The 14,498-nt window shown below is 39.1% G+C and overlaps 1 protein-coding gene across 1 annotated transcript in view; it reads left to right on the top strand.

The window, feature by feature from the left end:
• The window catches only part of KNL1 (kinetochore scaffold 1), a 74,467-nt gene extending 68,055 nt beyond the window's left edge, over nt 1-6,412 (top strand). The window contains 6 exon segments of the mRNA XM_047766701.1: nt 828-896; nt 2,079-2,188; nt 2,749-2,867; nt 3,780-3,902; nt 4,652-4,748; nt 4,750-6,412. Coding sequence (XP_047622657.1) covers nt 828-896; nt 2,079-2,188; nt 2,749-2,867; nt 3,780-3,902; nt 4,652-4,748; nt 4,750-4,770 — 539 coding nt within the window. The 3' untranslated portion in view covers nt 4,771-6,412.
• The last annotated feature ends 8,086 nt before the right edge of the window (nt 6,413-14,498 follow it).

Genomic DNA, 14,498 nt, shown 5'->3' with positions numbered 1-14,498 from the left:
TCCGGGCTACCTAAAGCTCATTACTGTAATGCTGAAAGCATAAATCATTTTCACTGTATTTGTAATAGGTATGGGGAAGTCATAGTCATTTCCTTTATATGGTTCCTGAAAATAATATTATCTTTGCATAGAAGTTAGGGGTCAGGAGTTCCCATTATGGCTCAGAGGAAATGAATCTATTATCCATGAGATGCAGGTTCGATTCCTGGCCTTGCACAGTGGGTTAAGGATCCGGCGTTGCCATGAGCTACAGTGAAGGTCTCAGATGCAGCTTCCATCTAGTGTTGCTGTGGCTGTGGTGTTGGCTGGCAGCTACAGCTCTGATTCTACCCCTAGCCTGGGAACCTCCATATGCCGTGTGTGCTGCCCTAAAAAGACAAAAAAAAAAAAAGAGAGAAGTTAGGGGTCAAAGAAGGAGGCCCTGATAAATTTACAAATTATGTACCACACCTTAAAGTTCCTTTAAAGGCCTACCAGTTAATATAGTTCAGAGAGTCCCCCCTATAGTTCCTATTAAGGATCCAGCGTTGCCACTGCTGTGACTTAGGTCCCTGCTGTGGCTCAGGTTTGCTCCCTGGGCCAGGAACTTACAAATGCCATGGGCATGGCCAAATTTGTGTGTGTGTGTGTGTGTGTGTGTGTGTGTGTGTGTAGTTCAGTGTAGTTCAGCATTCTCAGGGGAGACATTACCATATACAGAGAATAAAATAATTCAAGGATAAACTTCCAACTGCCTGTGAAAAAACTGCTACCCAGAAAGAGTAGGATTCTAAAATACTGAGAATAATAAGTCAGACAATAATTCTGGTAATTCTGGTTCTTCCTAGTTGGTCTTCCTTTCCTGGACAAAGCTTATAGGAAGATTGTTGACCTGCATTTTCAATCTCTGTTAGATGGTAAGTTCCAAACATTTAATCTAATCTTTATTGGAAATTATAAGTACAAATTGCTCCTTGAGAACTCTTTTACATACTAAATTAAATATAAACAAAAACAACATTAAGAATTTATTCTTAGAAATGTGTATTAGACCTAAAACTACTTGAAAATTATTCCAAATATTGGGTGGGTTTTAACAGAAAATTTTTTTAAGTTATTACTAGATCTTGAGCAATGATTAATAATAGCTATTTCTATAGTTTAAGAATTATCAGAGTTCTCCTCATGGCTCAGTGATAACAAACCCAAATAGTATCCATGAGGGTGGAGGTTGAATCCTTGGCTTCACTCAGTGGATTAAGGATCTAGCGTTGCTATGAGCTGTGGTGTAGGTCACAGACTTGGCTCAGATCCCAAGTTGCTGTGGCTGTGGTATAGGCCGGCAGCTACAGCTCCTATTTGACCCCTAGCCTGGGAACTTCCATATGCCACAGGTGCAGCCCTAAAAAGACCCCCCAAAAATTTATCATTATGAGTACTTACTCTGTATCAGGCGTGTATATTATTTATATCAACACTACTCCCCTTTTTATAGTTAGGGAACTATAGCTTAAAAGAAGTAACTGTTGGAGTTCCCATCGTGGCTCATTGCTTAACGAATCCGACTAGGAACCATGAGGTTGCGGGTTCGATCCCTGGCCTTGCTCAGTGGGTTAACGATCCAGCGGTGCCGTGAGCTGTGGTGTAGGTTGCAAACGTGGCTCAGATCCCGAGTTGCCGTGGCTCTGGCATAGGCCGGTGGCTATGGCTCTGATTCGACCCCTAGTCTGGGAACCTCCATATGCCTCAGGAGCTGCCCTAGAAAAGGGAAAAAGACAAAAAAAAAGCAAAGTAAGTGTTGTGCTTAGGATCACTCAGGAAGTAAGGAAAGCTGGAATTTAAACTCAGCATTATGTCACATTAAAGCCTATACTTTTAACTAACTTCTATTCTGTGTGCGATGAAAGCTTGAGTTTATATCAGAACTTCTTGTGTTCACTATATATGTTGATTTATTGTGTTTAAAAATAAAATGGAGTGTATGCTTATATATCTAGTACTTTGAAGGTATTTCTCATTAATATTTCTATCTTATATGTATATAAAATATATGAATAATAAGTAATACCCTCCTTTTGATTTTTTTTCCCTTTCCTTAGGGGATAAAGCTCCACCTTCCTCCCTTTTAGTTCATAACCTTATTTTCCAGTATATTGATCAACAGGAATCCTGGAAGAAGAAATGTTCAACACAGCATCAGGTACCCAAGGTAAATTCTGATTGAAATATTTAAAGGAAAATTATGTTAACTGTCTCAAAAAATGTAGAAATGAAATTTTATATAAGTAATGGTAGATCCTGAAATGATAAATATATTAAACTGTTTAACTTTTAGAGGTTCTTCATGGATGAAAGAGCCAGTTAAGTGTTTTCATACTTTCATCTTTTTTCTTTTATTTTTCTTTTTTTTCTTTTTTTTTTTTGTCGTTGTTGTTGTTGCTATTTCTTGGGCCGCACCCGCGGCATATGGAAGTTCCCAGGTCAGGGGTCAAATCGGAGCTGTAGCCACCGGCCTACGCCAGAGCCACAGCAACGCGGGATCCGAGCCGCGTCTGCAACCTACACCACAGCTCACGGCAACGCCGGATCGTTAACCCACTGAGCAAGGCCAGGGATCGAACCCGCAACCTCATGGTTCCTAGTCGGATTCGTTAACCACTGTGCCACAACGGGAACTCCTCTTTTTTTTCTTAAAGTATAGTTGATTTTCAATGTTGTACCAATTTCTGCTGTATCTTTTACTTTTTTTTTTTTTTTAATTCTTCCCAGATGCTTCAAGAAATCTCACAGGTAGTAAGCCATTGCAAACTCCTTGGAGAAGAAATTGAGTTTTTAAAACGATGGGGACCAAATTATAACCTGATAAACATAGATGTGAACAAAACTGAGTAAGTGTATTAGGGCTGCTATAACAAAATAACACAAACTGGGTGGCTGACAACAGAAATTTCTCGCCTCACAGTTCTGGAGTTGGACGTCTGAGATCAAGCTGTTTGCGGATCAGTTCCTTCTGATGGCTGTGAAAGAGAATCTGTTTTATGCCTCTCTCCTAACTGCTGCTCATTTGCTGGCAGTCTTTGGCATTCCTTGGTTGTAAATATATAATCCCAATAGCTCCTCTCATCTTCACATGATATTCTTCCTGAGTGTATGTCTGTGTCCAAATTTCCCCTCTCTGAAGTTCCCACTGTGGCTCAGTGGGTTAAGAACCTGACTAGTATCCAGGAAGATAGAGGTTCGATCCCTGGCCTTGCCCAGTGGGTTGGGGATCTGGCGTTGCTGTGGCTGTGGTGTAGACTGACAGCTGCAGCTCCAATTTGACCCCTAGCTCCGGGAACTTCTACATGCTGCAGGTGTGGCCTAAGGAAAAAAATAAATAAATATCCCCTCTTTATTAGAACACCAGTCATTTTGGATTAGGGGCCCACTCTACTCCAGAAGGACCTCATCTTAACTAATTAAATCTGTAATAACTCTACTCACAAATTAGGTCACATTCTGAGGAACTGCAAGTTAGGGCTTCCACGCATGAATATTTAGGGGACACAAATCAACCTATAACAGTAAGTAATTAGTCAAAAACATATTAAAATTATTTTATTAATGAGTTTCATTGCTAATAATGAAAGTACAACCATCATCATACCTTGTTCCAGATGTTTTACCCTCTCTTCATTTGATAAGGACAAGAAATGATGTATACCAAAGTTTCACAACCCAACCTAATATAAAAGGAAACTATTTGTATTTCATTCTAATTTCATTTTGTATTTTTAATTGAGGATCTTGTCTTTTTACAGATTGAGGCTTTTATTCTCCAGCTCAGCAGCATTTGCCAAGTTTGAGATAACGTTGTCTCTTTCGGCTCATTATCCATCTGTCCCATTATCTTTCTCTATTCAAAATCACCTTGGAAACATTGGGTGAGTAAAGGACCCTCAGGAAAGGGTTTCCAACCACTTTTTTTCCTTTGTTATATCTTTTGATATCTTTTGATATAACAAAGTGGTTAGAAAATGGATATATCATAGTGAAAGCAAAATTTCACCGCTCTCTGACTTCATTTTGAAGAATTTGTTCTTTTAAAATCAGTGACCTTCATTGCTATATCCAGTGGCTACTAGAGACTTTTGGTCTATTCTTTAATACTTGCTCTACTTTTTGAAACTCCTACCTAAAAGAGGAATTAAGAAGGAAAAAAACTCTGCATGTGCTTAGTCCAAAAAATATTTGAACAAGTTTTATAGCCTTAAAAACAGAATTATCACTTAAAAAGCTATGCAGTCGTAATTCTTTTCTCAATTAGTTTATGGAAACAGACCTAAAAATATTTAATTTTTACTGTATAGTTTGTGACTTTTTGGACATACTGCTGACAGTTTGTAAGATGACAGAGGTTAGAATATGCCTGCCTCAAATCCACAGCAAACACCAACAGTTTAGATTTTTATAGCCAGAGAAAGAAGATAAGTCAAGATATCTCACAATTACATACAGAATTGATTCTTAGGCCTTATTTTTAGAATCTCAGTTGAAACTGGACAATCTTATTATTTCCATAAATTCCTATTTGTACTTCCCAGGAGACTCAGTGACTATACTCAAAAACATGAATTCCACTGAAATGAAGACAAGTTTCCAAAAACAGTAATTAACCTTTTATTCTTTCCAGCCAAGATGAAATTGCTGTCATTCTATCTAAAGTGCCACTGGAAGACAACTACCTAAAGAATGTAGTCAAGGAAATTTACCGAAGTATGCTTCAGGACTGATTGCCATTTCTACCACTAAACCCGTGGACTACAGTTGTAACAATCAAGCACAGTACACTTGATAAGAATATTATGTCTGAGTCGCCATGCTGTTTATCTTTAGTTTCCAGAAGCCTGGTAAAATTCCTTTTGATAATGTTATAGTTAATTTGTAACTATTAAATCTCTGCAGTCAGGAATGATGAAAGGCCTTAAAAAGCTTGCTATCAACGTGCTCATCCTTCTACCAAAGTTTTAAGAAGTAGAACACTTAGGGAAAATTTTTCCTAACTAAAGTTGTGCTGTCTGCTTTAGTACAAGCCCTAAGGAGTAACTTCGAAGTATAACAGGAAGCATCACCACCGACAAAAACATTAGCCATTTTCCCATATACAGGGCTATGACTTTTAGGTTGCTGGCTTCTGCCTACCAGGTATTTCTGGGGTAGACATGTCTATCTACAAACTATTTATCCTCCTTTTTCTCCATTCCAGAGATGTTAAGAGAAAGCAATAGCGCTCAGCTGTTGCAATGGTTGTGATCTTTTCTTGAGGGCCTTGCCTTATATAGTGTCTATTAGTATTTTCCTAATAAGTATCATTTTGAGGGAAAGTTAATTAATTTTTGGCCCAATACATACATGTAAACATACATATTATTGTTGTGTTTGTGATACAGTGAGGAAATACATATAGAAATACATGGAGTTGTATAGAGAGATACCCTTCTGCCTGGGCTGTTTTCATCTTTCTGAAGGATGCTTTACAGGAAGATTCTCAGTCTCCTTTTATTTAATAACCAACTTCAAACAATATCACACCCAAAACACCAGTTGTGTCAAGTTCTAGCAATGGTAATGAACTTAATATTAGTGTTGGTTTCTGAAGCCATACCCTTCTCATATGAACATCCACCTATTTGAAAACTCAGATAAGATTAAAATATCTGAGGACCTTAATGAAGGAAGTAGGTACAAACCATAGTTAATCCCTGTGTCGCTGAAGAACAGTAAAAGAAAATTGTTTTGAAGTTCCTCATGAAACTATCATTTCTCAAAAATGAGCACATCCATTGATATTGAATGATCAGTATTATCTGTAAGACAGACAAATATGAAAAAACCTTACCCAATCTGTAGTCAAATCCTAATCATGATAATTTGATTCTTATAAGTCTAAACTAAGATATATTTGCATTTTTAAATATTTTGCTTTATACTTCAGGATCAGGTTAAATTCCTGTGGTCCTATGAATGTTATCTTTCCTTTTGATTGGCTTTTTTTCTCAGCTATTACTCAAAGGATCAAATGGTCTTTTAAGCTTCAAAAGTCAAAATTCATTTGTCATAAAAATAAAGATGTAGGTGTTCTCTATTTTTGCAAACTTCTTAAAAAACTTTTTAAAGTCACTAATATTGTCTGTTACCCATGAAACTTAGTTTTCTTACTGGAGTTGTTTTATTTCTTTTCTATAAGCCTAAAAAATAAAAGTTTTGTATTATGCATTTTGGTAACCTGGAAAGGACAGTTCCAAGAATGATTTGGCTTGTAATAATGGTCTCTGCTTTCTCAGGTTTGAAGTACATAATTGTAATATTTTTTTCTAGTTATTTGCATTTGTATTTGTTCAAAGTATTGGCTATTTTTATAACATTCTTTGGAAGTTTTTCCTTTACTGATGGGAAGCAGATTTTTTTTTTGCACTATTAAAGTAAGTTTGTTATATGAAATCTTTTTTTTTTTTTTTTGTCTTTTTGCCATTTCTTGGGCCGCTCCTGAGGCGCATGGAGGTTCCCAGGCTAGGGGTCAAATCGGAGCTGTAGCTGCCAGCCTATGCCAGAGCCACAGCAACTCAGGATCCGAGCCGCATCTGCAACCTACACCACAGTTCATGGCAATGCCGGGTTCTTAACCCACTGAGCAAGGCCAGGGATCCAACCTGCAACCTCATGGTTCCTAGTCGGATTTGTTTCCACTGCAACACGACAGGGACTCCTCTGACAAGGGTTTAATATCCAGAATACACAAAGAACTCCTTCAATTCAATAACAAAAAAAACCCCAGACTACCCAATTTAAAAATAGGCAAAGACTGGAGTTCCATATGCCACAGGAGCGGCCCAAGAAATGGCAAAAAGACAAAAAACATAAAATAAAAACAGGCAAAGAACTTGAATAAATGTTTCTCCAGAGACAATATACAAATGGCCAACAGGTACATGGAAATATGCTCATTATTTGCATTAGGGGAATGCAAATCAAAACCAAAATGAGGAGTTCCTGTCGTGGTGCAATGGAAATGAAACCATGAGGTTGCATATTGGATCCCTGGCCTCACTCAGTGAGTTGAGGATCTGGCATTACTATGAGCTGTGGTGTAGGTCAAAGAGGTGGCTTGGATCTGGCGTTGCTTTGGCTGTGGTGTAGGCCGGCAGCTGTAGCTCTGATTGGACCCCTAGCCTGGGAACCTCCATATGCAGTGGGTGCGGCCCTAAAAAGACAAAAAGAAAAAAAATTGAGATACCACTCACACCCTCTATGATGACTATAATAAAAAAAACAGAAGATAAGTGTCGGCATGGATGCAGATAAATTGGAACCCTTGTGCACCGTTGACAGGAATATGGAATGTTGCAGCTGAAAAGGTGCAAGCAATTCCCATGTCCATCAGTAGATGGACAGATAAACAAAATGTGCTTTATTACAATGGAATATTAGTTGACATTAAGGAAAAAAAATTCTGACACACACTTCAACGTATATGAATCTTGAGATGTTATGCAAAGTGAAATAAGCCAGTCATGAAAAGATAAATACTAGGTGATTGCACTTATTTGAGATACTTAGAGGGAGTTCCCTGGTGGTTCAGTGGGTTAAGGATCAGGCATTGTCTTTGCTGTGGCTTGAGTCACTGCTGTGGCTCAGGTTCTATCCCTGGACTGGGAAATTTTGGATGCTGAAGTCATGGCCAAAAAAAAAGTAACTACCATACTATTTTTCAGATCGGGTATACCATTTTACATTACCACCAACAATGCATCAAAGATCCAATTTCTCTATAACCTCATCATCATTTAGTAGTATTAGCACAATTTTACATTCATTATTCCAACAGATGTATATTGATATGAGTGTGGTTTAAATTTGTGTATTCTAGTAGCTAACTTTTTTTTTTTTTTGTCTTTTTGCCATTTCTTGGGCCATTCCTGCGGCGTGTGAGGTTCCCAGGCTAGGGGTCGAATCGGAGCTGTAGCTGCCAGCCTATGCCAGAGCCACAGCAATGCGGGATCCGAGCCAAGTCTGCGACCTACACCACAGCTCAAGGCAATGCAGGATCCTTAACCCACTGAGCAAGGCCAGGGATCGAACCCGAAACCTCATGGTTCCTAGTCGGATTCGTTAACCACTGCGCCATGACAGGAACTCCCATCTTTTTGTGTATTAATTGACATCTGTATGTCTTTTATTTTTTTCTTTTCTTTTCAGTCATGCCCATGGCATGCGGAGGTTCCCAGGCCAGAGGTTGAACCTGCAGCACAGCAGCAACCTGAGCCACAGTATTGACAATGCCATATGCTTAACCTGCTGAGCCACGAGGTAACTCCTGTATGTCTTCTTTGATAAAATATATGTTCATGTCTTATGCCCATTTTCTAATTGAATTTTTTTTTTAACTGCTACACCTGCAGCATATGAAAGTTCCCAGGCTAGATCAAATCGGAGTTGCAGCTGCTGGCCCACACCATAGCCACTACAACATCGAATCCGAGGTGCATCTGACCTACACTGCAGCTTGCGGCAATGCAAGATCCTTAACCTACTAAGCAAGGCCAGGGATGGAACCTACATCCTCATGGAGACAGTCAGGTTCTTAACTCACTAAGCCACTATGGAAACTCCTAAATGGATTGTTTTTATTTGTTTTTTCAGAGTTTTTAAGTTCTTTATGTTTTATAGATATAACTCCTTTGTCAAATATATAGATTGCAAATATTTTATCCCAGTCTATAGCTTGCCTTTTCATCCTCAGAATCTTTGAAGAACAAACTTAAAATTTTAGTGAAATCCAACTTTATTTTATGGGTTGTGTTTTCGGTGGCATATCTAAGAATTATTCACTTAGTCCTAGTTCCTGAAGATTTTCTCCTACATGTTCTATAAGTTTTATAGTTTTATGCTTTACATTTAAATCTTTTATCCATTTTAAATTAATTTTTTAGAATGTTTTTGTTTTTTATTTTGGGTTTTTTTGTTTTGAATTAATTTTCATAATAGGTTTAGGATGAGGTTCATTTTTTGCCTACGCCTGTCTAATTGCTTCATCAGTTTTTTGAAAATCCTAACCTTCTATTGAATTACTTTTTTCAAGCAATCAACTTTCTTGGTTTGCAGTAATTTTATTGTGATAAAATATATAATATTGATCATTTTAACCGTCACTTTAACAATTCAGTGATAGACATTCTAGTTGTTTTTGATGCAAATGTTACTCTAGGCCCTAGAATATAGGGCATGTTTTGAAGAGAGAAGTTGCTAAGTCAACAGATAGCTAAATCTTAAACTTTACTAGATAAAACCAAATTGTTCCCACAAATGTGTCAATCTTCAGTCTTTTATTCTACCTTCTGAAACTTTATAATTTTCCTATTCACATTTAGATATTTAATAAACTTGAAGTTGGTTGTTTTTGTTTGTTTGTTTTGCTGCACTTGCAGCATATGGAAATTCCTGGGCCAGGGATCAAACCCACTCCATAGCATCAACCCAAGCCAATACAGTGACAACACTGGATCCTTAACCCACTGCACCACAAGAGAACTCCTGAAGATGGTTTTATGTATAATGGGAGATAGAAGTTTATCATTTTTTTGCATAAGTGGATACCCAATTGCCTGAGCGTCATTTATTGAAAAGGCCATCTTTTCCCTACTGATAAATGATTTGTGATACCTCTGTCATAAATGAAGAATTCATATATGCACGGGTCTGGTTCTAGGTTCTCTATTTTGTTCCACTGATCTATTTGTCTATAGCCAAGACAATAAAACAAAATTTATCAAAGTTCCTGATGTGGCACAACTGGTTAAGGATACAGTGTTGTCTCTGCGGTGGCACGGGTTCAATCCCCAGCCCAGCACGGTGGGTTGAGGATCCAGTGTTGCCACAGCTGTGGCCTGGATTCAGTCCCTGGCCCGGGAACTTCATTTGCTGTGGGTGCGGCCAAAAAAAAAATTTTAACTTAAAGCCAAGCTCAGTCCCAAGGTTACAGATCAGACTTGGAACACAGACAAAATTTTGAAGTTGGGTTCTTTCACAAATGAAGAACACCTGAAGGCCAAGAGATTGACTCCTAACTGTGATAAATTTGCTCTTAAAATGTTCATATCTTCAGTTTCAAAGTTTGTGAAAATAAACAATAACATATCAGCCTAGGTAAGACCTATATTGCTCACAGCTGAAGAAAATCGAGATGTTTAGACTGAAAAAGGTATAAATCCCAAGTGGTGTAATATATCATATATATAATTTTATATGATATATAATTTTCTAACTTTTAAAATTAAATTTCACTAGAAGTAGCTTAACTATATAATTTTCTAACTTTTAAAATTAAATTTCACTAGAAGTAGCTTGACTAGGGCAAAAAAGTAATGAAGTAGAAAATTTTAATCACCACAGTATCATTTCCTTGAACCTCAAAATCCAGTTTGGGAATTCCTGTTGTATCTCAACATGTTAAGAACCTGACTAGCATCCATGAGGATGTGGGTTCGATCACTGGCCTCACTCAGTGGGTTAAGGATCCGGAGTTTCTGTGGGCTGTGGTGAAGGTCACAGATGTGCCTCAGATCTGGTGTGGCTGTGGCTGGTAGCTGTAGCTCTGATTTGACCCCTAGCCTGGGAACTTCCATTTGCCGCAAATGCGGCCCTAAAAAGCCACACACACACACACACGCACACACACACACCAGCCTGATGTGCATCTTTGAGCTGTTTTTGCACAATCTAAACCTCCTTGAACTTTCAACCACCAAATTAACTGGAGCTTAAGAATTGATGACGCTGACCTTTGCTGACCTTCTTGACTTCACTCAACTAGGATTTTTGTCAACCTAGAGTAAATTTTGCTTCATTTTAATGATAAAATGGCCACTGCAAGGGCAGGAATTGCCAGTGTTTTTGAACATGCAAATATGTTTGAGCATTTTGTTGTGCTGTTCAACTAGAACTCCATCTCTACGTGGACAATCACACCTGCCCTTTCATGAATAGGCATGCAGCCTTAGCTTAACATTTCCCTGATCTTGCTGTTCCAGGAGACAGTGCTTTGAGAGCTATCTCTCTGTCTACTTACATGTCACAAGGAATAAAATTTCTGCCGTGATCAAAGGTACTTGGTGTGTTCATTGGCTATACACCCCAAACCATGGATCCACTGAAGTTAATAACAATTTCTGGCGACTCTGGCAGGTCCTGTAGTGTTGATCCGGCCACCTGGGGTCTCTTAATCACAGGTCTGCTTGGTGACTATCAGTTCAGAGACTGCTTATCAGTTGATCTCTGTGGGCAGAGTGGCCACCTGAACAAATTTATTCAGCGCCAGCAGACCTCAGAAGGTGAGTAGAATTCACAACTGGTGCTATAATAAGTGCAAATATGGGGATAATTTCACTTTTGCTTAAACAACTGAGATATGGCTGAGGAAGAAAATGACAAGAAACTCAAAGTACAAGGCACCCTTCTGGCTATTGGTCTCCAGTCCACCTCAGGCAACCCATGGGATTGGATGGATCAATGTGGGTGAGTAACCTCGGCCCTCACTGAGGGCCCAAGTGTGGCCACCAGTGAAGTTGGGCCCAGTTAATGTGCTTTCTGCAAGAAGGAAGGGCACTGGAAAAAGGAATATTCTGACCACAGAAGGAGACCACAGAAATTACAATGCCCATGATACCACAAGTAATGGAGGACTGATAGGGCCTTATACTCCTGGTAATGTACTATGCTGATCTCCCCAAAGGAGCCCCAGTTTGCCTTAGAACTGGAAGGGAAAAATGCAGAATTTTTTTTCCCACTGCATGCAGGAGTTCCCAGGCCAGGGGTCGAACCCAAGCCATAGCGGTGACAACTCCAGATACTTACCCCCTGTGCCGCCAGGGAGCTCCCCAAGAGCATTTTAATTATTATAGTTTTATCGTTTGTCTTAATTGCTGGTCTGTTGAGGCTCTTTTATTTCAGGATTTTTGTGAGTCTCCTTGCTTTTTATTTTACCATATAAAAGTGAGAACTAGCTTGCTCAGTTCCAAAAAAAAAATAATGTTGGCATTTTTACTGAGATTCTGTTTCATTAAATTTATTTTTTGTTTGTTTGTTTGCTTTTTAGGGCCGCACTTACAGCATATGGAGATTCCCAGACTTAGGGGTCTAATTGAAGCAACAACTGCCAGTCTATGCCAGAGCCACAGCAATGCCAGATCTGAGCCATGCCTGTGACCTACACCACAGCTCACGGCAACGCCAGATCCTTAACCCAGTGAGTGAGACCAGAGATGTCACCTGCGTCCTCATGGATGCTAGTCAGATTTGTTTGCCACACCCGCAGCATATGGATGTTCCCAGGCTAGGGGTCCAATGGAGCCGTAGCCAATGGCCTATGCCAGAGCCACAGCAACGCAGGATCCGAGCAGCATCTGTGACCTACACCATAGCTCATGGCAACGCCAGATCCTTAACCCACTGAGCGAGGCCAGGGATCAAACCCGCAACCTTATGGTTCCTGGAAGTCGGATTCCTTTCCGCTGCACCATGACAGGAACTCCTGTTTAATTAAATTTAAAGATCAACTAATGGAGGACTACTGTTTTTAAGATGTTGTGTCTTCTATTACAAGTAGATAGCATGCTTTTCTGTTTTGTGTCCTTTAATATCTTTAAGTTTCCTTTAATGTGTATCTTTCTCATTAAGTTTATTTTATAAACATGACATTTTATATTTTTGTTGCAATTTAAAATTATCATAATAAAGTCAAAACAGATTTGTACCAAAAATTCAAACCAAGCACACAAGAATACAGATGAAGATATAGTCATCCAAAATTTTACTAGTGAGCATCCATCCACAAACTAGGTTCTCTTAGCCATAGAGAAGGGCAGTGACTATTGGGTATGCAATCAACAGTGGTTGCCACAAATCTCTTTGGGATTTCTATTGGGAATTCACTGATTTTGGAGAATTTTTAACTTTATAGTATTGAACCCTTCTGGGAAAATACTTTTAGAGATTTCTTCATGCAGGTCTTATTCCTAGACATTTACAGTTTTTCTTGCTACTGTGAGTGCGATTTTTTTTTATTACATTATCTAGTTATTGTTAGCACATATTTAATAATGCTCTGACCTTTTTATATTTTGTAATTACACCAATGTACTCTCTTATTGTCCTTTATACTATCTAGGTATATTATCATATCTGTAAATATTTTCCAACATTTGCATCTTTTTTTTTGTCTGCCCCATAGCACATGGAGTTCCCAGGCCAGGGATCAGATCCAAGCCACAGTTGTGACCTATGCCACAGCTGCAGCAACTCTGGATCCTTTAACCCACTGTGCTGAGCTGGGGGTCGAATCTGCATCCCAGACCTCTAGAGACATTGCTGATCCCATTTTTCCACAGCAGGAGTGCCAACACTTGTATCTTTTATTATTCATTTTTCATCTTACATTATTTCACTCTTGTATTACACCTAGGAGCACTTCCTGGACAATAGTAAATAACAGTGGTAAGAGACAATTTTTTTTTGGTCTTTTTATTTTAGGGCCGCACCCGTGGCATATGGAGGTTCCCAGGCTAGGGGATGAATCAGAGCTGTAGCTGCCGGCCTACACCACAGCTCACAGCAACGCCGGAACCCCAGTCCACTGGGTGAGGCCAGGGATGGAAACTGCATCCTCATGGATGCTAGTCAGATTTGTTGCCCCTGAGCCGTGGTGGGAATTCCCTTGTTCTTGATTTTAATGAGTCATTAGCAAAGAGATGATGGCAACTTGTTTTATATATAATTGATCATGTTAAGCAAATATATAATTCCTTTGTATCTTTTTTTTTATTTAATCAGGAATTTATTTTGAATTTTATTGGATATGTAAGAGGGCAATACTTGGCTAAAATGTCTCTTTGGTTTATGAAATATTTCAAACTGAAAACCCAAAAAGGTTGGGAAGTAACTTTGACCTTCTCCCTAGCTACATTAACATTTTTTAGATAGAGGGCTTATTCCCATTACAGAGCTGTCATGAGTTCACTCTGTGTCCCATTGTCTCTGCATTGCCCAGGAAACTTTTGCCAAATGTTTGCTTTTTCATCTACTTGTGAATTGCCTTCCTCTCCTTTGAAGTCCAAACATCCTTTGTCTTTAGCTAAAGATGGTACTTGGAGTTCCCATCGTGGCTCAGTGCTTAACTAATCTGACTAGGAACCATGAGGTTTCGGGTTCGATCCCTGGCCTTGCTCAGTGGGTTGAGGATCTGGTGTTGCCGTGAGTTGCAGTGTAGGTCACACATGAGGCTCAGATCCCGAGTCGCTGTGGCTTTGGTATAGACCGGCGGCTACTGCTCCGATTAGACCCCTAGCCTGGGAACCTCCATATGCTGCAGGAGTGTCCCTAGAAAAAGCAAAAAGACCAAAATAAATAAATAAATAAACCAAGGGGCTCTCTCTCAAAAAAAAAAAAAAAAAAGTATCTAAGGTGAGGGTTTCTCCTATTTTGGGGAT

The sequence above is a fragment of the Phacochoerus africanus genome, chromosome 2 (genome assembly GCF_016906955.1).
Source record: "Phacochoerus africanus isolate WHEZ1 chromosome 2, ROS_Pafr_v1, whole genome shotgun sequence".
NCBI lineage: Eukaryota > Metazoa > Chordata > Mammalia > Artiodactyla > Suidae > Phacochoerus > Phacochoerus africanus.
Note: the sequence above shows the minus strand (reverse complement) of the source record. Positions and strands in the feature narration are given on the sequence as shown.